The sequence below is a fragment of the Echinococcus granulosus genome (genome assembly GCF_000524195.1).
Source record: "Echinococcus granulosus chromosome Unknown EG_S00089, whole genome shotgun sequence".
Taxonomy (NCBI): Eukaryota; Metazoa; Platyhelminthes; class Cestoda; order Cyclophyllidea; family Taeniidae; genus Echinococcus; species Echinococcus granulosus.
The window spans coordinates 209,711-231,186 of NW_020170469.1; the positions used below are offsets into that span (position 1 = coordinate 209,711).

The 21,476-nt window shown below is 42.7% G+C and overlaps 2 protein-coding genes across 2 annotated transcripts in view; one reads left to right on the top strand and one right to left on the bottom strand. All coding sequences in view use genetic code 11, as the record gives it.

Annotated features, from left to right (window-relative positions):
* Nucleotides 1-653: 653 nt before the first annotated feature.
* Nucleotides 654-6,109, bottom strand: EGR_07879 (hypothetical protein; the record flags this gene model as incomplete). The annotated part of the gene is made up of 8 exons (XM_024497128.1): nt 654-807; nt 1,039-1,250; nt 1,294-1,508; nt 3,519-3,933; nt 5,144-5,378; nt 5,596-5,748; nt 5,781-5,926; nt 5,957-6,109. The coding sequence occupies 8 exons, from the start codon at nt 6,107-6,109 to the stop codon at nt 654-656; spliced, it is 1,683 nt and encodes a 560-aa protein (XP_024348465.1).
* Nucleotides 6,110-7,245: 1,136 nt separating this feature from the next.
* EGR_07880 (NADH-ubiquinone oxidoreductase subunit) overlaps nt 7,246-21,476 on the top strand; it is a gene marked incomplete at both ends in the record, with an annotated part of 29,467 nt that continues 15,236 nt past the window's right edge. Inside the window, 15 exons of the mRNA XM_024497129.1 lie at nt 7,246-7,297; nt 7,549-7,750; nt 7,822-8,802; nt 8,875-9,070; nt 9,440-9,502; nt 10,422-10,731; nt 12,342-12,658; nt 14,028-14,203; nt 15,591-15,735; nt 15,825-16,221; nt 16,454-17,208; nt 17,283-17,585; nt 17,669-17,822; nt 18,463-18,770; nt 20,607-20,864. Of these exons, the coding sequence (XP_024348466.1) occupies nt 7,246-7,297; nt 7,549-7,750; nt 7,822-8,802; nt 8,875-9,070; nt 9,440-9,502; nt 10,422-10,731; nt 12,342-12,658; nt 14,028-14,203; nt 15,591-15,735; nt 15,825-16,221; nt 16,454-17,208; nt 17,283-17,585; nt 17,669-17,822; nt 18,463-18,770; nt 20,607-20,864 (4,617 nt within the window). The remainder of the gene's footprint in view (nt 7,298-7,548; nt 7,751-7,821; nt 8,803-8,874; nt 9,071-9,439; nt 9,503-10,421; nt 10,732-12,341; nt 12,659-14,027; nt 14,204-15,590; nt 15,736-15,824; nt 16,222-16,453; nt 17,209-17,282; nt 17,586-17,668; nt 17,823-18,462; nt 18,771-20,606; nt 20,865-21,476) is intronic.

Here is a 21,476-nt window from a genome sequence, read left to right on the forward strand (position 1 = left end):
TTCCTTCGTCTTCAGAGAGTCCCGAGACGCTACAGCTAATGTAAGTACTATTAAGGAAATGTTGCAATCTTAACTCCTCTTTGTAAATCATTCTAATGTAACAGTTTTATCTTTCATAAATTCGGATTTTATAAGCAAATACGTGTATCTCCAAAATGCGAACGTGATATGCGTTTATTCACATGACCCAGAGCCCACATCTTGGTGTGGCATTAAAATCGGTGGAAATTGAATTGCCCCAGATGAAATATCATATAATCGCATTACTCCGTAAAATGTTAACCTCTTAATTGCTAGATTTACGCACCAATTAATGCTGGCTACTCGACGTAGCCTCCCTTGAACGCCGCCTCCCAGTATTTTGTCTGCGACTTATCCCAACGGTCAAGTAGAAAATACTGTCCAGTTCTCGTGACTGGGCCAACCAAGCCCGAACCCCGGCAAACGCCCGTGCTGCCAATCAAGATGTCATAAGGTGAGGTGACCGATTAGGGGGCCTCGTCATTCCTCGACCCAGCCGCATATCAAACCCATAGGCCTTAGACCCCCTCAAGTCCCGTTTGATAATACGTGATGAGCGAATCACGGAGGAACCCAAACCCAACATCTAATAAACAAATATAAGCTATGCACTATAAACATAGGTATTTCAATTACAGAGAAGTAAAAGCTAAGTTGAGATAGTTTAAAGGCTGACAGCGCATGTGTCTTTCGCCAAGGCTCGACGATGAGGTGACCTGCGCCTCACCTCGTGCCTCTACCACCTCGAAGCCCATTGAGCGTAGGGTTGGCGCATCATCAGCGGCTCTGAAAGGAAAAAAGTAGACTGCCGGTAAACACTTAATAAAGGTACAAGTAGCGATAACAACAAAAGTGCGTCAGAGGTCAAACAGGATGTTAGGAAGGCAGCTAATAAGATTGGGTATTGAATATCGAGGAGTACGGCCTGTCAGATTCCATTCGTGAAATGAATGTCTCTGTCACTGTTTACGCTTCTAAATGGCGATTCACTGGTTTAGTAAAAGCAGAAAGACTCACCCATCGTAATCCAGCACCACAGAGAGTATCTCTACTCCATAGATGCGTCGCAATGCCTCAAAGAACTGCATCTGTAAGTCAGCTACTTGTTCCGCCGGTGTGTAACCATCCTCCACCGATCGAGCTACCGTGATGAGGCAGGGATTGTGTAGACGGTTCAAGAGACTCTCCAGTCCCGCCACAAGCTCCCCCTGTTCCTGAGCTGTGGAGACCTACCAAGATGAATCATAAAGAGAAGTGAGAAGTAACACCTACGTGGTGAGGTAGGGGATAGTTCTCTCGATCTGCCAGACTCTTCCATAAATCGTGGAGACAAGCCATCATCGCCACATCTGTCTTTTCGCTATCATTGAGATCCTCTGAATCCACGCGCTGCTGTTTCTCCTTTGGGGGCTCGGGACTACCGCTCTCTGTTGAGAGGCTGCAGTGAGACAGTCGCAACTGGCCGATCTCATCCAGATCCGACAAATCTGAGAGAACGTAAAATTCCATTAGGTTTACTGGACCCAGATTTCACTCCAATAATAGGCTACCTATGTTAAAGTGTGGAAGAAGCTTGAGAGACTAGCAACATAGGTGGTAAGATAGGCAAAATTCCACGACATGGAGGTGGCAACCAAATAACGGCGAAGTGAAAAGACCAGCGTAGTCGGACATAAAATTAAACTAAATGTCATTCTAAAAGTTGGCAGGTGAGAAGCTCAAGCACAAAACCGGCTTTATGAAATGTTACGATTAAATTAAAAAAAATTGATACGGAAGTTTATCATCATCAATGACAGGTTCACGAGATCTGCATAACAACCACACATGATTAGGACAAATGTGATTTTACTGTGTGAACCTCTTCTTGTTCTAAGCACCAGCCCTGATAACCCGTGACCAATCTTCTGCTTCGATTGTCACAATGCTCCAGTGCGTTACAAGCAACCGGAAGACAGAAATGAGGATGATATGATGACTTGGCATCGAGATAAAAAGAAATACTACCCGTTTTATTAAGCAAAATGCACCGGTAAATTTCCACTAAAAACGGGGCGAACAAATTGGCACACCGTGCATACCCCTCGCGTTTCCTAAAACTAGTAACCAAAGAGCAATCGGCAAAGAGGCATCATGCCTTAAGTCATGAGGACAATACCATAAGCAGTTCTTCAAGAGTAATTTCGAATCCTTTAAAATTGATCGTTCTACACTACCGACTCTTATGTGCAGCTCTAAGCTAAGCCGGGTACAAAGGTATTGTCAGTAATAGTTCCTCACTCCCCCTATACAAAGACTAAATACCACCTCAACGACCCTTTATTTTCCCGCGATTCCACCTCCAAATCCGTTCTTTGGGCACTTTAGTGCATATAACAAAGCTACTCTTAGAAATGTAAGTCCTGTAACTTCAGAAAAGGTAACTCGAAACCGACAGATCGGATTGAATAATTGAAGCCAAGTGAACTTTGTCTCCCAGTTAATGGTATGCTGGACTACAGAATTTTGAGGATTAACTTTGGTGTCATCCTAGTGTCAGCGTAAACAGATACACACTCAACAAAAACGAAACCCCAACTTTGCCGGCTGGGTACTGGGAGGAAACGCCATAGGAAAGCACTTGTTGCGGATGCACGGATCTGATGAGATTCAGCAGGAGAATTGGCTAAACTGCACCAAATTTTGAAAACCACTCCCCTCTCAGATTCCACATTCTACTAAGTAATAAAAACAGATCGTAATTCAGTCCCAATACTTCTGTAACGGCATCACGCCCATATTATTTAAGCTGACAATAACCTAATCCTTTTGTGCGTTAATAATAAAACTAAAAATGCAACGTTTCCAGAGATAGTGTGAGCGCTATAGACATCGTTGAGCACCTGATGGAACAAAACATTGCCTTCAAGTGAAACAATAACTTTTACTGCTTTGTCAAAATGCTGCATTACAGACTTGTGTGTGTGCATCCAACACTATGTGTAATATTCACATAAATTCTGAAATATGAGTTATCCGAGAACTTAATAATCAAAACAGGTCGTTGGTCAGTACTAAATTGACAACAGACTGAAGAGAAACTAATAAAGAACATAGCTCAGTGATGGTAATTCATATTTACTTATCAACTGATTTAGCTTTTCGACAAGTGGCCTTTAGAAAAGCTTTTGATACACGAGAGAGGTTTGCAGCCAAAAACGTTCCGGCTTAAATTCATGAAAAATAAATTCCTACAAAGTCGCTTACAATTGGAACTATCGTCCTCGGTTAATAGGTATTCATCCCAGAAGTAGAACAGTGACCATGGAAATGCCAGAAGAGATACACAAAAGGAGAGAGAATGATGGTTTGATTTTATGCTCACCTAAGTGGATCCTCCCAGTCGCCCATATATCAGCCTCCACATTAGTGCTAATGCAAAAAGTCTACCTAGCCTTACATACCTTCATGACTTTTCTAGAGATATCTAGGGGGGTGCTGGTGCAATAGAGACGCACCGTCGTTTATCCCGAGGCGAGGCATCGAGGTGGTATCGGAATGTTGTTGGACCAAACGAAGAGCAGTAGCGTGGGTGGTCTGGATGGCGGCGTGGACACGGGGTGAGAAGGTATCCGGTGCAAGAGAGAGGAGAAGGGTGGCAAGGGCAAGCAACTCGTGAGGATCGCAAACCGATGGCACCCTTTCTTCGTCCACAGCCGGCGCGCCGGTGGCCAGGGTGCGCATCCAGCGCCACAGGGAGGAGAGATGGGCCTTGTGCTCATCGCAAACCACCTTCGCGGCAAGACTAGCACTCTCGAACACGACCTTCGCCTCCACCGACGTTGCAGTTGCCGCATCCACCTCGCGGGTACCTGGATGCAGACCCAGTGGCGGAGGACGAGGGGCCGTGAAGAGCTTGTCGATCAGTGCGAACTGAGGAAGAGAAACAAGGTATCCCTACAAGTGTCAACTAAGCACTCCTTTACAGTTTAGGAGGTCTCGTTTACGCATGAATGTGAGCTCCCTTTAGACCGCCAGAGCTGCTGCATTTCTAGTTTCTCCGTACTTTGGTAGTGATTTGTTGCTTTTTCATGGACGATATATGGAAATATATTGTGCATTTTTCGCGTTCACAATATCTTCCATACATTCCGTAATTTCTCAACGATGCATACCTTGACCATATTCTTGATTGTGCTGAGGGCGCGGATTCTGCTTAGACAGAATAGGCTTTATGTGCGCTTAGAGTTGACCTTCCACTGGTTAAAAATGTTCCTCTATTCGGATTTTTTACTCAAGACTGGCTCTAAGAAACTTCATAGTTTCCACGATTAAACCAAGACGCTGGTGACATGTGCTATACTTAGGTTCCCTAAGGTACTGAGAGTTCAGTTCCTCGACACTTTGGTGATAACGATACTTCCAAATTTGAATGAATAGTTGTGGCTTCAATGTTGAGAAAATAAGGTTCAAAATGACAAAACTTTTTTGTCAAGTTATGGGCTGCCTTATGTCAAAATTACCTTTTCTATCAAAGTGATCTTTGCTAACATATTGCATTAACCCAAATAACTATTTCTTGTCACAAAGCATATGTTATTTACTAGCAAAAAACGTGAAGAAACGGTGAGGATGAAGCACGATTAATATACTGATGGTTGCAAAACTCAGGCCCTGAATCCCGTTTCCAGTCGGGCTCACGAAAAAATAATCCCCAGAGACCTTGAGCATATAAAATTTTTGAAAGAGGTCCGCTTATGAATAGCCCGCTTTACGTTTATTTCATTTTATCGTTCATGCGACAAAAAAACCATTAATATCAGAAAATTCAAAGCCAATAGGGCCATACATCATAATAGACATATATATGAATAAGTGCTTCAAAATTATTTAACAAGTAAGAACACCACAAATGACCTCTAACGAACTGAAGCAATACAACCTCGCATTTCCTTCTGAGGACAGACCAGCAAAATAGATTTCGGTTTTGACAGAACCAAAACTTATTATTATGTAATCCCCGTAATCGATCAGCAATCAGTTTCAAACACTAAACACACAAGACCACTACAGCGCGTCTCATTTCATTGACTGCAAATTTATTGCGCCAAATACACTTGAACAAATGAGAAAGTACCATTACCTGTTCGGCACTGTAAAATTCCCGAAACGGATCTTGGGTAGAAAATGCATCCAGATCGACATCCAAAATAAAGGCCTCATTGATCAACTCACTGGTGATGTCCGTGCAAGCACTGCACATTGTGTTCGACTCATGTATGGTACTTACTGTAAGAGTAAATGGGACTAACGATTTCATATCACTACGATGGGCATAGATGCCCTCGTTATAGAAGTAGGGCTCCGGGATGTTCACACTAAAAATACACAAAGTGCGGCATTCATCAATGATGCCAAATATCTCGATGGTTAATTAATGAGTTACTAAAGTAGTAGTGAAAAATCCAGACGTGATTACAGGAAAAGATAGTCTCGTGATTTGCTTTACTACTTCAAGTTCCAAGACTTTCAAAAACAACCAAAAACCAAGCAGCAACGAGAAGGGACAAGTGCATGTAAGACTAAGGCACTCACGCCAAATTCTCTGACGACTTGCATTGGCCAATAAAATACTGAGTAGGATGACGGTTAGTTAACTGATTTGACCATGGAGGGTGCAGCCAAATGACATGATTGATATATTTTGCGAAAATTGCGGGAAAAATCCAATTTTCGATATCAATGTGCCTAGCACTTTGGTAAAGTCAAGAGACACAAACTTCAGCATTTCATAGGGTTGAGAAATGATTTCAGACGAAGGTACATTGGGAATGCACAAATCTGGGTGCGAATCGACATGAAGCAACTTAAGACCATCAAGTGGAATTCTTTTGGCTCCTATGGAACGATGAATAAACGTAAGTGCCTAAGAGTATTAATAATGAAAAAAGAATACCTCATTATGGTATTCGGCGACAACAACTTTAATTTTGCAAGAAGCTGGAACATTTACGTGCTTCCTGAAGAATGCATCGTCATCACCGATTGAAATTGGCAGTGCAGAGCTTCGGCTAGAAACAGAGGTCGAGGCACCGGAGGGAGACAGCATTAGTCAGTGAGTAAATTTCGAGGAATGCAGGTGAGTTATGAGTGAGTTAAAAGCCTTCTGGTTGTGTGTGATAAAGGCATTAAAATACCTAAACCCATGGACATTTGTGCGTCTAAAATCTTCTATATTTATTAGTTTGCATTTCATTAGCAAAGAAAATAGGCTCTATGCATAGGTCTTAGGAATAACTAGGGGATAAAAATAAAGCAAATTCGATTTTAAGCTAATTTTGTTATCCTAAGAATAAAATATATTCATTATTTTGGCTTTAGGGTGCTTTATCAATCACGGTGGTTGGATTGTTTGGCAGCTGAGCAACCATTTGCTGGATACCTAGTCAGCATACATTCATATTAGGTGTAACTCTCCATCCTAAAAAATGCAGAGAACAATTGCTAGAAAAAAACAAGAATCGCATTTTGATCTAACCATGGGTCTAAAAACGTAAGTTTATCGGAAAACTAATTTGTGCAGTATTGCCAGCCTAACACACCGTATAATTCTGCCAGTACTGTCCTCTATCAGAAACCGAATGTCAGATACAGTACTATAGCATCTCGGGACTTCTCTAAAGACAAAAGAAGGCACAATACTCAGACAGACTATACATTCAGCACAGAGAAGTTGTTTGAGCTACTGGCATGGCCCAAAGGCCAGCCCACCCATCGAGGTACAAGAAGGCAAATTCAAAAGCACAAAAGTAGTGCCTTATTAATATTGAAAGAAAAACCATCGTCGTATCACAGTAATCTTAAGTATGCTGTAAATTACCCACAAAAGGCCCTTACCATAATACCAATGGCCCGAAGTTTATTTTCGTTTGAATGGTGAGCACGTGCAAAATTAACTTCTTACTACAAATATCCATAGTATAAGCTTTGACGCAGCTTCCTAATCCTTTTTATTGGCAAATGGCTTATGTTTGCAAGAAGGGAATCTTGGTCGGTCTCAAACTTAGATATGCAGTTGGGTTTAATACTTAGTGAAAAGCTTGTAAAAATGCAAGTTATATGGTTTTTATAGCAGAAGTTAAGACGCTTATTCACTTTCATCCACTCTGTGCATTCGACTTATCGTTCCGTTGGACTATTTCTGCATCGTGGGCGCCTTGTTCGATACTTTGTGGATTGTTGAGGATGCTTTGTGTCTCCGTTTGCAGGGCAGCACCCTTTAACAAATTAGCTAAAAGTAGGCTTCCATAGCTACATAACTCTTTATGGCAATGTTGGAATTGGTCGGTGGTTTGTCGTAACTGGTCCATTTTTTTAGGTTTAACCTTAGCTACCTTTGTTTTTATTCATTAATAAACGAACTTCGTACTTTTTTGTGCGTCGGTGACTTAGCGTCGAAATAGTTTTTTTACTGCCATTTAAATTTCACTTTAATCTCTGGCATTATGTGATGCTGATTTGACTTCATTCTTGTCGCTATACCCGCAGTAAATTGGAAGTCAATTCACCTTGTCCAGGGCCTGCGTTCTGCTGCCCCAGCCACAGCAAGCGCTGCTGCTAAGTCGAATACTCCTCCACTTAAACTAGACGATAACAGGATCGAGGTTTTTGTCGATGGAAAATCTGTCCTTTGTGAACCCGGTATGACCGTCTTGCAGGCATGCAGTTTAGTGGGTGTTGAGATTCCGCGGTAGGTTAATTCAATGTATCTCCTCCAAGGTTTTCTCAGCCCATTACTTAAACGGTCCAACTCTTTTTCAGGTTTTGTTATCACGAAAGACTTTCGATCGCGGGTAGTTGCAGAATGTGTCTTGTAGAAGTCGAGAACTCTGTTAAACCTGTAGCTAGCTGCGCCATGCCAGTCTGGAAGGGTATGCGCATAAAGACCGACTCTGAGATGACACGAAAAGCCAGAGAGGGTGTTATGGAGTTTCTGCTGGTCAATCATCCTCTGGATTGTCCTATTTGCGATCAAGGTGGCGAGTGTGACCTCCAGGACCAGGCTATGGTCTTCGGATCCGACCGCTCTCGCTTTATCGACAACTCGTTCTCAGGTAAGCGAGCCGTGGAGGACTTCAACATGGGCCCTCTCATCAAGACCTGCATGACTCGTTGTATCCACTGTACCCGTTGCGTCCGATTTGTCAACGAGGTGGCTGGAGTGCCAGACCTTGGTACCTCAGGTCGAGGCAACAGCATGCAAATCAGCACCTACGTTAATCGAATGATTGAAAGTGAACTTTCGGGCAATGTTGTTGATCTCTGCCCTGTGGGGGCCCTTCTTTCCAAACCCTACTCCTTTGTTGCGCGTCCTTGGGAGACAAGACGCATCGAGTCCATCGATGTGATGGACGCAGTAGGTTCAAACATCGTCATCTCAATGCGGACCAATGAGGTGCTACGTATTCTACCCCGATTGAATGAGGACGTGAATGAGGAGTGGTTGGCCGACAAGTCACGTTGTGCTTGTGATGGTCTCAAACGTCAGCGACTTGTGGTTCCCTTGATGCGACCTAAAGGTGGTGAAGTACATCAACGATCCTCTTGGGAAGGGGTTTTGATTGCCATTGGTGAGCATTTCGTCTCTTTGGGATCGGTTGAACCTGCCAAGTGTCCACCCAACCAGATTGCTGTAATCGCTGGTCCTTTTACTGATGCTGAGACTATGACTGCTGCCAAAGACCTCGCAAACGCTGTGAACTCTGAATTGGTCCTTACTGAAGAGAACTTCCCCCCGAATAGGTTTGTCACTTATTTACCTTTTTTCGCCTGTGTTAATTAAGCCTTGATTCCGATCACTTTCTTTGCCTGCAGAATCGATGTGCGTGCTAACTACCTGTTCAATTCAAGGATTGTTGGCATAGATGAGGCTGATTTGATCCTATTTATCGGCACCAATCCGCGATTTGAAGCACCATTGATTAACGCACGTGTACGCAAGAACTGGCTCAATAATGAATTGGATGTGGCATTGATTGGTGAAAAGGTTGATCTCACCTACGACTACGAGGTGAGTTCTGATTTGACAGTTTTGACGTTATTTCATTTCAACTTTTACCGTTATGGTATTGTCATAAGCCCTCAAATATGTCTTCCGCAAAGGCTTTTTTGAAACTGTCATTCTTGGTTTTCTCGTTATGTAATTTTTTGCACTTCAAAAGCATCGATCAAGTCATCTTTTCAGCGTAATCGTTTTGTTGCGCAAATCCGATTTTGGTAGTGTTTATTGCCCGTGCTTACCTTTACGTTCTTTTATCTACTGGAAATTATACTGATGGGATAACACTGTACTTTTGATTAGGTTTCAAACATTACTTTTTTGCTATTCCAAATAACGTCTCGCTTGATTAATGCACTACCTATGCATCTTTCATTTTAGCATCTTGGATCGTCGACCTCGGTCATTCCCGAAATCATTTCAGGAAAGCACCCTTTCGCTAAGGTATTGTCACTTATCTTTGCATTACATAGGTATTCAGCACTTTAAATGTCTTCTTTTATTACCCTCTTGGTCGGTTTTTAGTTCACATCAATTACACGTTCACAGTCAATAGACTTCGTAAGCAGAAAGCAAAACCTTAATGTAGTTGTCGTTTTTCCATGTTTATATCTTCCTTTCTTTGCAAAATCGAGTTAACACTAGGTAAATAGCACCGATCAACTGGATTTAACTAGATGTCACTATTGCCGGAAAGCTGGTTTAGTTAACTACTCTGGATCAGTGGACTCAAACATTGCAGCACAAGCCTTGCGAAACTGAAATCGTATCTTCAAATTTTTAATTTCGAATAGACTGCTATTTTCTCCTTTTATATCTCGAATGTCCTTTGCATACGGCTGGGCTCGAAATCATTTCGTTCGTTGACAGAAATGGCAATAGCAGCGGCAGTATTTACCCTTAAATTATTTGTAGTAGTTCTGATCTTTGCAGCATCGTGATTTTACGTTTCTCTTTTTGTCCTGGGATATCTTTAATGTTCGTTTAGTACCAATGCCGGTAAAATCAGTCCCGCTTCAGGTGCATCTGCACTGAATTGCGTCCAGAAAGTCAATTTAATTTGAAATCCCGAGCATTCTTAGTATTGTCAAATAACGTGGTCTAAATATCATAAAACCAACGCCGTTTTGCTGTTTTCACGTGGTTACTTGGATAGTACTACATCTCTTGATATCTCTCGGTGTCGAAGTACAACTGTTAAATAGAAATGCACCGCTCATGTACCGCATCGACATTGGTATCGGTAATACTTTAGGCCTATTGGTAGTGGTATTAGTAAGTTCATCAGTGGTAGCAACACTGCTTTGGCTCATGCACCGTGTCCACATAACGTAGTGTAACCCTTTGTTGTGCATGCCTCTAGCGTCTTGCGGCGGTGAAGAATCCTCTGGTAGTGGTGGGCAGTGAAGCCCTTCAGCGCGCGGACGGTGCGGCGTTGCATGCGGCGGTGCAGCAGTTAGCCTGCCACTTTGCGCCCTCGGCGGAGGAAGGTGCGCGACGTTTTAACGTGCTGCAGCGCTACGCTAGCCAGGTGGCCGCTATGGACCTTGGTTACACTCCTGGGCTCGATGCTCTCCGAACCGCTCAGCCCAAGGTGGCCATCTTGTTGGGCGCTGACCAGGGTCAATTGACACGTGCCCATTTGCCGGAGGAGTGCATGATCATCTACATTGGTTCGTTTTGTTTCATCATGGCGGCTCTCATAATATTCTTATGTAATACCGGTTTTATACAATATCAAGTGGCTTAAATTAACTACTTTGGTGTATCCCATCCACCCTTTTCCTTTAAATTTACATTTCTGGAATGATTGCCTTCCTCTTTTGCTGCCATATAGGCCGTCGTAGGACTCCTTAAAATGACTTCATTTGTTTACAATGCTCATACCCAGTGTGGGAAATTGATCACCAGGACTGAAAACACGTCAGACGGCAACGATGTTGTTTCTTTGTCCCTACTCCCTTCTCCTTCCACTCGGACCAAGTGAAATCTCTTTTTGAAATTTTCAATTTATTTTTTTGCATATATTTTTCTTTTCGAATCAACATTCTTTGGTTGAATGACTCGCGCATGTTGGTTTTATCTATTTCTGCCAACGATGTATTTTTAGTGTCATTCGTTTCAACTGTGCTCATGTAAAATCGAGTTGTTGGCACTTGTAGTTTTAATAGGAAAGTTATTATTTTTCTCTTAGTAGTACCGACTGGCAGTTTCTCCTCTCCCCTTCGTTCTTTTGAGAGGTAGTCCCAAATTACCCTTTGAAAATGTGACACAACTTTATCATTTCAATCTGGAAAACATTTTTTTTTAATCAACTCTTTAGCTGAAACGCACGTCTCTCGAATAGTTTCATTTTCTCAGAATCATTCATTTGTATCCTCTAAGTTGGTTGATATGGTTGCTTCTTGTTCCATGTTTGCATGTCATTGTTCGTCTCCGTCTTTGTGTAATTGCAATTTGACCAGATGGATAATTGGGTTCGAATGTATCAAAACGGGTTTTAATGAATAATTCCGTTCTAATGCGTGTGGTTTCTGTATTTTTAGGGGGGATTATAGCGGCCATTTCATTTGCGTTCCCCCTAACTTCTTCGTCCTCTCTGACAATTAGAGTAGTATTTCTAGGATGGATTTTATTTGTGATAACTCGATATTTTGGTTGTTTTAAGCGATGTGCACTTGATGACCTCGGGGAAGAAAGTCACAGGTGGAAGATTTAGTTATTAACCATTCGGTAATCTAACCTTTCAACTATTACCCAAGTGATTAAAAGCGAATTTGTTGGTCATCTTAATATTATTTTTGTCATGTTTTTAAGGGACCCCGTTTGATAACGAATAAGTTTATTGTTTTATGAGGTTTTGGCATATGGCGAAAGCAATATTATTTGTGCTTCGTGTTTATTAACTCTGACCCAATACCGCAGTAAGGGGTAGTAGCCAAAGAGCTGGCAAAATTTCCACTTTGTACAGCTCAAAAATGGTACTGATAGCCATTTATAGATATGCGAACGGACACTAATGGGAGTGCGAGTGGTAGTTATTTCATTGGTGATTATTTTTCGTACACGTTTTCTTTTGTGTTCTGGAGGCAAATACTCTCGCACCTTGCCTATACGCTGACAAATGCTTCAATTTTGTTATTCATTTGCAAGTGTGGGGTTACACGTACGCACACTTTCTCGTATGCATGTACACGAGTAGAATCTGACTAAATAAATTTAGTCGACACAAGTAGTACACCTGCAATTCATCTATTTTTTTTCTCCTTTTTTGCAACTCCAGGCCACAACGGCGACCACGGGGCGAAGATGGCGGACATTGTGTTGCCCGGTGCCGCCTATACGGAGAAGCACGCAACTTACGCTAACCTGGAGGGTAGGGCCCAGCGTACCTACCCCGCCGTGGCACCGCCAGGCGAAGCACGCCAAGACTGGGCCATCCTTCGTGCCATATCTGAGGTCGCTGGGTGCCCTCTACCTTATGATGATCTTGAGGAAGTGCGTCAACGCATGCGTCAAATAGCACCTGGTCTGCTCGAGATCGACGCTGTCCAGAGTGCCGATCCGGCATGCCTCAAGGTCACTGCTGCTGATGCCAAGGTGAGTTTCTGCTCTCTCCTCCTCCACTTTCCGCTTTGTTATTCAGATGCTGTCCGGCTGCATGTCAAAATTGGCTATTCTTCAGATGACAGTCGTAGTCCAATGCTTTTGTGCAAATATTATGATTCACTTGCGGACGCTTAATTCGTTCCAACCTTTTCTCGTGGAAATTCGGTGCCATTTTGTTAGCTCTTTGATTTTGGATCGGTCATCCATATCAGGGCTTCCTTCTATGATGTCTTGGAGTCGTATTCGACCGGTAGAAACGGACTTTTGTTGTCCTTTTAGAGTGTATTTGCTAGCCTTGCCCTCGATGGAGCGTTCGAGTCATCCATAAAGATATTTTAAAAACGTAAAAATCCAACAAATAATACGGTTTGGAGATTGAATCGTGCGACCCAAAAGGCTTACGTAGTTACGTGTACAATCAAAATACAATTGTATTTTTGGGTGCACCGTTCCTGCGGTTCCCCTAGGACACCACTTTTGGTTCCGCGGTCTTAAGTTCTTCAGTGGGTTGCCATTCATCGCAAGACAGGAATGGAGATCAAAAAATGAGTGCTTTCCGTCCCATTAGTGGCGGCATGCATAGTGAACTTCTATGGAATTTCTAAGCACCACATTGTTTGTTAGGTAGGGCGCACTGAGGACGAATTAATTTGGAAGGGGGTGCAAAAACCTGGAGGATTTTTTTATAGCGTATGCACTCGTAAATATTCGTCCAAAAAGGAAGTGTGAGGATGTTATGCTCTAGGTTTTTTTTCTGAAGCTCGCCTGTTTCGTCAACGTATGGTGTCAGCACAGGGAGGGACAGTCGTTACTAGCCGACGGTCAGAACTGACCTTAGACTTGAAATGATTGTTAGCACTTTTTCTAGAGAGAACTAACTGCGGGAATGGAAACCTCTTGAAAATCGAAATGTTAAGCCTTTCTGGGGTTACGGACGTTTCCATCAGAAGCAAGGTATCATATCTTCGGAATATGATCACTGTTTATACCATTGACTCAGCGATTTGATTCGTTGAAACCTGGTCCTGCTTCATTACAGGACTGGAAGCAAGGACAGTTGCCGAAATTCTCCACCGTGTCCATAGCTCTACTGCTGTTGGTCATCCACAACCAATATCGTTCCTCTGTGGCATTTTGGTGTAGATTTCGTCGACGCTGCCACCGATTTAGCACTCCGGGTTAACTCAAGAGTAGAGGAAGGCTAAGTTGATCAGTCAACGTAATGTCGGCAACGTAGTGACCACCTTGCAAGAGGCTGTAAAGGTCTGCCTAGTCAAGTATAACGTTAAAGTAACTTTACTGTACTATCTTTGTGTCTGCGAGTTCCAAATCTCCTTCAATGGTATTGGCGTTGTTTTAGGTCGAATACCAAAAGGAATCAAAAAATCTTGATAAAAAATCACCTTTGAGTGTATCGATGAAGGAGCTGTACCAGTACTTCATGACCGACGCCATCAGCCGAAATTCCCAGACCATGTCACGCTGTGTGAAATCCTTCAAGACACACGTCCCCCCGGAAAACGCGAACTTCAAGGAGTAGGGGAGGCAGTGGTAGCTGAATATTAGATGAAGTTGTAGTATTCGTATTCTTTGGTTTTCTATGAGAAAACATGCCATTGTCTTCTTTGTCTTTTGATTGTTTATGTGTGTGGGTATGCTTCACCTTTTTTCCCGGATTTGCGATGATTGCTACCATCCACTTGTGGGAAGTTGGGAGGTAAAGTGGAAGAGTAACTGGCGCAGCGGAATAACTGTCCTCAAGGCCGACTTTGACGGGAGGTAGCTGACCCATCCATACAGTATTCTAATAAGCTGCTTGTCTTTGAGTGGGGAGACACATGAAGTGCACGCGACCAGGTTACTTTCAGTATGCAGCTACCATTTTTACTCGAGTGTGTGATAAAGGGTCGTGGCTGAGGTTGAGGGGCACTACTGCTTTTGCAGGAACCTTATGCCCTAGCAGGTTTGGAGTGGGTGGTCAACTTCTGGAGGTCTACTCATTATTCCATGTTAGGGTTTTGGTGGACATTCTCTAACACTCAGAGGACTAGCCGTACCAGCTCTGGGGGTTTAGTAACAACTTCTAAAGTGATTGATTAGGATTTCTGGTGTTCTGGTGCGTGAGGTGGTCTTGGTTTTGGGGTACTCACAACACCCGAGTAGAGGGCCGTTTTGTGAGAGACTTCGTTTTATTGTTAAGTTGGGGGGAAGGTTGTTCTGTTTGCTCTAAAGTGAACAGAATTGTGTCCGACTTTAGTGTGAAAAGGGTCTTATTGATGTTACAGAAGTACGGAGCTGTGAGTGTAGTTTTCTCCCAGTCGTGGGATATGTCCTCACCCACCACCCACGTCAAATCCTCGGTATAATCGCTGACTAAATGTATTATATGTGCCGTTGACGGCATACAACATTGTGCAATATAGTATTTGGCATGGAACAATACATACAAAGCTATAACAACTGAAAATGGATTTCTGTTGCTGCTCCGATCAGGTGAGGACAGTGTTGTCCAAAACCCCTGGATTCGTCGAAGTTGGTGATTCTTGACGACTGCATGATGACGGGATGAAGTATTCTGGTCAAACTAAATACAATAAATCTAATTGATTTTTGTAGCTGATGAGTAAACGTTTAGTTTCAGATGATGGTTTGTTCTTATCTAAACTGCGGGTTTGACTTGTGCAATTTTGTGAGCGTCGAGAATGGAAAATAGCTGTTGTGTAAAAAATTATGGCATTCTACTGTTTGGTTTTAGTAAAAAGTTATAGTTTTTTTTAGAAAGGCAGGGTGATTTCGTACTCGTCATCTTTCACAGACTGCAAATTTTAAACACCGTTGACCTTGAAGAAGGTTTTTAAATTTCCATGCAAGTGTCCTGTTAGCCTTCGCTGGGTGACAGCGTTAATTATTCCTAATTTGCGAGAGCTCTCAATATGTGGTCTGCATACAAAACGCTTCAAAACATTATTACAAATGTTTTGTTTAACGGTAGAATTGATCAGCTAATGGAATTTGAGACCTCCCTAAGGCGCCATAGGACACCATTGCTTTTGCCAATGCATAAACCGGTAAATATTAGTGGCATCAAGCGGACATGTGTAATATCAAAATAACAAAATTAGTTTTTTACTAGTTGTTCATCCTTGTGATGTTTTAGGGAAAATCGGTCGAAGACCGACAATCCGTCAAGAAGGCTGATGTGGAAGCAATTGCCATCCCTGGTCTATCCCAGCGTATTATCCTTACGCAAGATCTCATTGAAGAAACTTGTTGCCTGAGTGATCTCTTTGATGTAAATGAGATCACTGCCCTGGAACTTCTGCTAACTGCTGAAGGCCACCTGTCTTCCCACTCAAGTGGTCTGAGTCGTGCAGCCCTGGCAATCACATTATACTTTGATGCTTATTGTGCTCTCGCAGAATCACTTAATGCGATCATCAAACGCCGTATTGGACGTATACCCATGAGCAATCCACCTTCTCGGGATGTCGAAAACATTATTAGCTCCTTTACCGAGGATCTATGGCAAACTGGACTTCTAGAAAATCTCCTTAGTAAGTCTTGTTTTGCAGCATACTTCAGGCCGTTTAAAATAGTTGAAACAATTTCTTTTCTTTTGATATATCTTTCAAGTTACCTCCTACTTATAGCATGTGGTATACATTATTTTTTTTGTTTCACCTTCATTTCTAAATTTCAAGTTCGGTACTTAGGTACTTCTGCAGGCACATATCTATATTCATAAATTCTCACTAAGTTTACCCGGATTACTACTCTTCCTCCCAGCTTTTCTGAGTAAATTCAATGTTGAAAGTGAACTCAAGCGTCTTGAGACAGCTCGTGTGCTCGATAGTCGTCAACACCGTCGAGATATTCGACGTCTTCTCACAGGGATCCGAAACCGTCTTGCTGAGACTGTCATGCTGTGGGCCGCGCAAACACCCCTCTCCTCTTCCGAAATGGCTCAGGTACTCGCTCACCTCATCGGTTCCAAATCAAGCTTTGAAGTTGGTGTTGATCTTGAGGATGATGTCTCACTACCTCTTGACCATGGCAGCATTCACCTCTTCATGGCCCTCCTCTTCTCCTTGGAACCTTTTGGTGCTTCTGGAGTTACTGTTGAACAATATGCAGATGCGGATGAACAGGGTTGGCACCATAATTATTGGAAAGACATTGCTTCTCTTTTGGTTTCTAGCCACAGATTCATGTCTCCTTTAGACTTGCAGCATCCCCTTTTCTCAGAGGCTGGTTATGTAGCCTCTGTGACGGAGCTACTCACTCTGCCCGGCGAAGCCAATCAAAAAAAAACTTCACTTGTGATTGAGGGACTGCATGGTCTTTTGCAGATCTCATGGGCTATAGCCTTGCATCGAACCGCACACCTTAGAACAGACCTGCGTCGTCGGCGGGAAGACGGCAACACTCTCGACTACGGAGACGTTGTCGATGAGGACGAATTAGTCACCTCAGCGCTCAGATCCCGAGCCCTGGAATTTCTCTCAACTGGTATACTCTCGGAACTGTATTTTTCGCATGAGGTAACCATTTCCCCTATTCCCTTTTTACCGTGTTTTTAATGCATAATATGTGTACGGTATTTTTCTGCCTGCAGTATCTTTGGGTCTGTCGAGTGCATGGTCTCCTAACGGAATTGCTAATCCAATTTCCCCAAATTACACGCGAAATGCGACTTTGGGACGAGTCGATGGTGCGTCGAATGGGTGTGGATCCAGGCAGTTTTGCGGTATTGCTTGATACCATCGCCTGTCTTTACAACGTGCCAGGGTCGTCTTTGCATGCACGTCTCTCGCTGGAGTACTGGTGGCCAGCGGGCGAGACGCATCTACCATCTGCGCAGGTCTCTGACACCATCAACGCCTCCTTCCGTGCTGGAGAGGTGGAAAACTCGCGACAGGTTGGTTCCTTACATCAGGATTGAGCACACTTTGTACTCCCTCTAATCGAGTGAATTAAATTGATAAGCTTTTCTCCGTCCAGGCCATATTGTTCCGTTTCGTCTACTCCAGTAGCGAGTTCGCCTCCTCCCCGGTCATATTTGTGCCTTACGTGCGAATGCTACGCTCTCTGGTTGGCTGCCAAACTTCGGCTAATCTCTGCTTTAATCTACTCAAAGCTACCGCTTCCTCCGGAGGTATGCCTATGATTTTCTGTGGTCATCTGAAACTTAGAATCTCTTATGGTTGCATAAGAACAATATTTAATCGTGTTTCCGTTCCCTTTGTCTACTGTCTTCTCATGCGGTATGCTTCACTATAGCTGGACACTAGTCAACGTTAATCATACTTTGCCATGTACCTACGGTCGGAATCTGGTTGCAATCATATCTTTCGAATAATTTTTGTTGAAAAATGAATTGTCGGTCTGGACAAAGATTTAGAATTCCGGGAAATCAAACACAGTGGAAGCTACGTTCACCCATGTGTCGGCTACCCTCAAGTGAAATTGGATTAATCACAATCCGAGGTGGAATATCGTGCAATGATGTTCCATCAAATCGGAAGAACTGAGTCGGACGGTAATTGTGCATATCGTGGATTTCTGTGGTGATCATCGAACATGGCTTTCGATAGCATATCGCACTTGAGAAGTTCATTGAGGCATTTTGTTTTACTGTTGGCACATTCCAGTCGTTTTTCGGGAGAGCATTTACACAAAAGTAAGAATAACGACTGAAACGAAACGCATGCTGAGTCTGGATAATATGTATCTTAAAATCTGGCTGGCCGGAAGCTGCAGCCTTCAGCTCTAATCGAGGCTCCTTGCGCCCACAGGTCGATTGGCCTCACTGCTTACCTGGGACCACTTCATCTCGAGCCTACAACAATATCTAGAGCACCTGAAGCGCGCCACAACCATTACATCGGGTGTGGGGATGGGAGGCCAACCGCTGCATCTGCAACACCCTCACCTCTACCACCAATCTACGGCTGCCTCGATGGTAGCAGCGGGCGATTCTCATTTCGTGCAACAACAGCAGGAGCAGCAACTGCAGTCTGCTTTGGTACCCCTCGAGATCCAACCGGAGGAAGTAGAAGCTCTACGCATTGTAGTGGCTCTCATCACACGTGTCTGTATCATGGTATGTCTACTTTCCTTAGCTTTGTATTTTAGACTTCATCAGATTTATGCTAGAAGCGTCACTCAACACCCTTTGGTATGCCTTACAGACGGCCTATTAAAGTCACTCATCTTTTGACATGATATTGAATTCTTTTAACATCATTGCCAATATCTTCCTCTTCTATCTCGACTTTCTGGAATACTGAATTCTTTTTTTTAAAAATGCAATTTTTTATAGTATAAGTGAAGTTAGTTCATTCTGAGAAAGCGATCAGCTTGGATAATGCAGCTTAAAATGCTAGCGTTGGATTTTTTTCGAGATTTATTAATCTATGTCCCTATTTTCCACTTTCTTTATCCTCGTATGTCTTATCAACAATTTTAGCAGCTTTCGTTTCAGTGGCAATAGATTTCGTTGCTTCGTTGATTGAGCCCCCATCTTTGTGGACCGTGTAGCCATTGGTTGTTGGTCAGGTTCTCTTTGAGAGACAAAGCGTATCCGAGATCCTGTGTTGTTCTGAATCTGCGGGGTGGCGTTTAGGGCTTTGCTCAGTACACTTCTGTGCTGACGATTTGTGCCTGAACGTCGTATCTCTTCCGCTTTTCACAATGAAATGAACAGTTGACATCAGCTGTAAACTACAAAGTCTTTATAATATGACATGATATGAATCATAAGGTAAATGTTGAAATAATCGCCACTTTAATTTATAATCCTTTATGAACAAAATGAAGTTTGCTGCAAATTGCGCTTGTGTTAGTGTCCCATATCTCGAAGTGGCAAGCTTAAGTGTCTTTCGAAAACAAAGTGATGCCTTCGAAATGTGAGACATTGCGTGGACTAATTGGTGATAACTCGGTCACTTAATGCTGGAATAAAAGCCGTTTTTCATTGCAACTTGGAAAACAGCGCATTTTTATAATACGCATGGTAAGAGTGGCATTTCATTTGATTTGGCACGTTTGTCAAATGGCTTCTGTGGCTTTTCCTGTTGGTGTGAGTGCCAGCAAATGCTTTCAACATCCACGTCAAACATTGTCAAGATTTCTTAGCGCGTTAATCTCGATTCATCTTATCCAATAACGGCGTATAACTCTTCATTACCCAAAATAGGGACTCTCTTGCATGTGATACTTCTGCTTTTGACTAATTCATCACCAGAATCACTAGTTCAAGACAGCGCTTCCTGCTGTCTTACATTCTCTCAGTGTTATACAACAAAGTTGATGAGAAGCTAGCTTCTGCAGTCATGTAACCGAGTTAAATTTATTTCGCAGGGCAGACCAGGTTCATTCACCTCAGTTTTTAGCATAAAAGATATTTTACTGATACATGTATGATTTGTAATGGGCACATGTAAAAGTTTGCAGGCGCTTTACATGTCCCTACAAGTTAAAAGCCCTTCCATAGCATAGACCGCACGAACCTCTGCTCACAAAATGTCAGTTTTTTTTCATTTTTTGGTGTACTTCCTTCCCAATCTGTGTATTTTTGTCATACTTTTAGCAGAAGTGTGACGGCATTAAAATATTTAGTTTGTTACTCAAGATGTCTTCATTTTTGATGCTTATGTCTTGTATCCATATTCTTCAAAGCCGTCTTTGAGGTTTCTTTGATAACTATGAAATGGTGTGAGTTATTCATTCAGATCATGAGGTTTTTGCTTACTCAAAGGTAAATTTGTCTGTTTTCGCTTCAGTTCTGAGCTTTGCCAAGCAAAAATGATTTGCAGTTTACTTTTTCGTACCAAAGATAAGTAGAAATTGAAGCTTCAGCTTTGTGGATAGCTAGTCTAGGTCCATTATTTAAGTCTATCTTATGTAAACGGGTTTTTTTTCCTATTTTCCACTGCAGGATCCAATAGCACGTTCCTCTTTTGCATCAAACACAAAGTGGCGCCTCATCTCCACCGCTATCGGCCTTATTACTTGTCCTCTTCCAATGTCAATGAAAGCGGACTTGCTATACCTCCTTTCATCACTGTCGCACGCCCCCGCCATCGCGGCTGAGGTTTGGTGTGCCCTTATGGATAGTCGTCTGTTCTCCTTCATCGAACATCCCTCCGGTCCTCTCCTTTCCTCCACCTCCCCCCGCAGTATTGTGGGACTTCATGTATGTGAACTGATTGCTAGCTGCCTATTCGTATAGGCTATCCTTTGCTTCTTACCAGTAGTGTTGAGGAATTAATTGCACTACATATTAGACTTACTCTTTCCCATAACTGCTTCATGTCCGTCTCTTTGTAACACCGTTTTTGTGGTCAAGGCTTGTTGTGATCTATTTAGTTTGGAATAGATTAGCTTCAGTTTACACTGCGAGATCAACCACTTCTCTATAATTACACTTTCGGTAGAATTAATTTTAACGGTAGTGTTGCTTAGGTCGCTCTTAGTTTTCTCTATTCATAAGTCAAAACTGGAAAGAGGGGAGGTTTTGTTTAAAACTCTGTGTTGTCTTTCATGAATGCGGCGTCTAGAGATGCCGCTCATCCTCTAATCAATTTTAACTCAGAACTAGCTAGTGCGAAGTTGGCGTTGATCCTTCACATTTCAGTGATTAAATTGCATTTTCTTCGTGATTAAAGATTTCTCTAAGGGTTCCAAACTTCTTTTAATACATATGGATAAACGGAAGGTCGTATCCTAAAATAGATTCTGATTCATTTCTAAAGACCTCGCTTTAATACCACCGCCATTGTTAAGGACGCTCTCCTCTACCGCAACT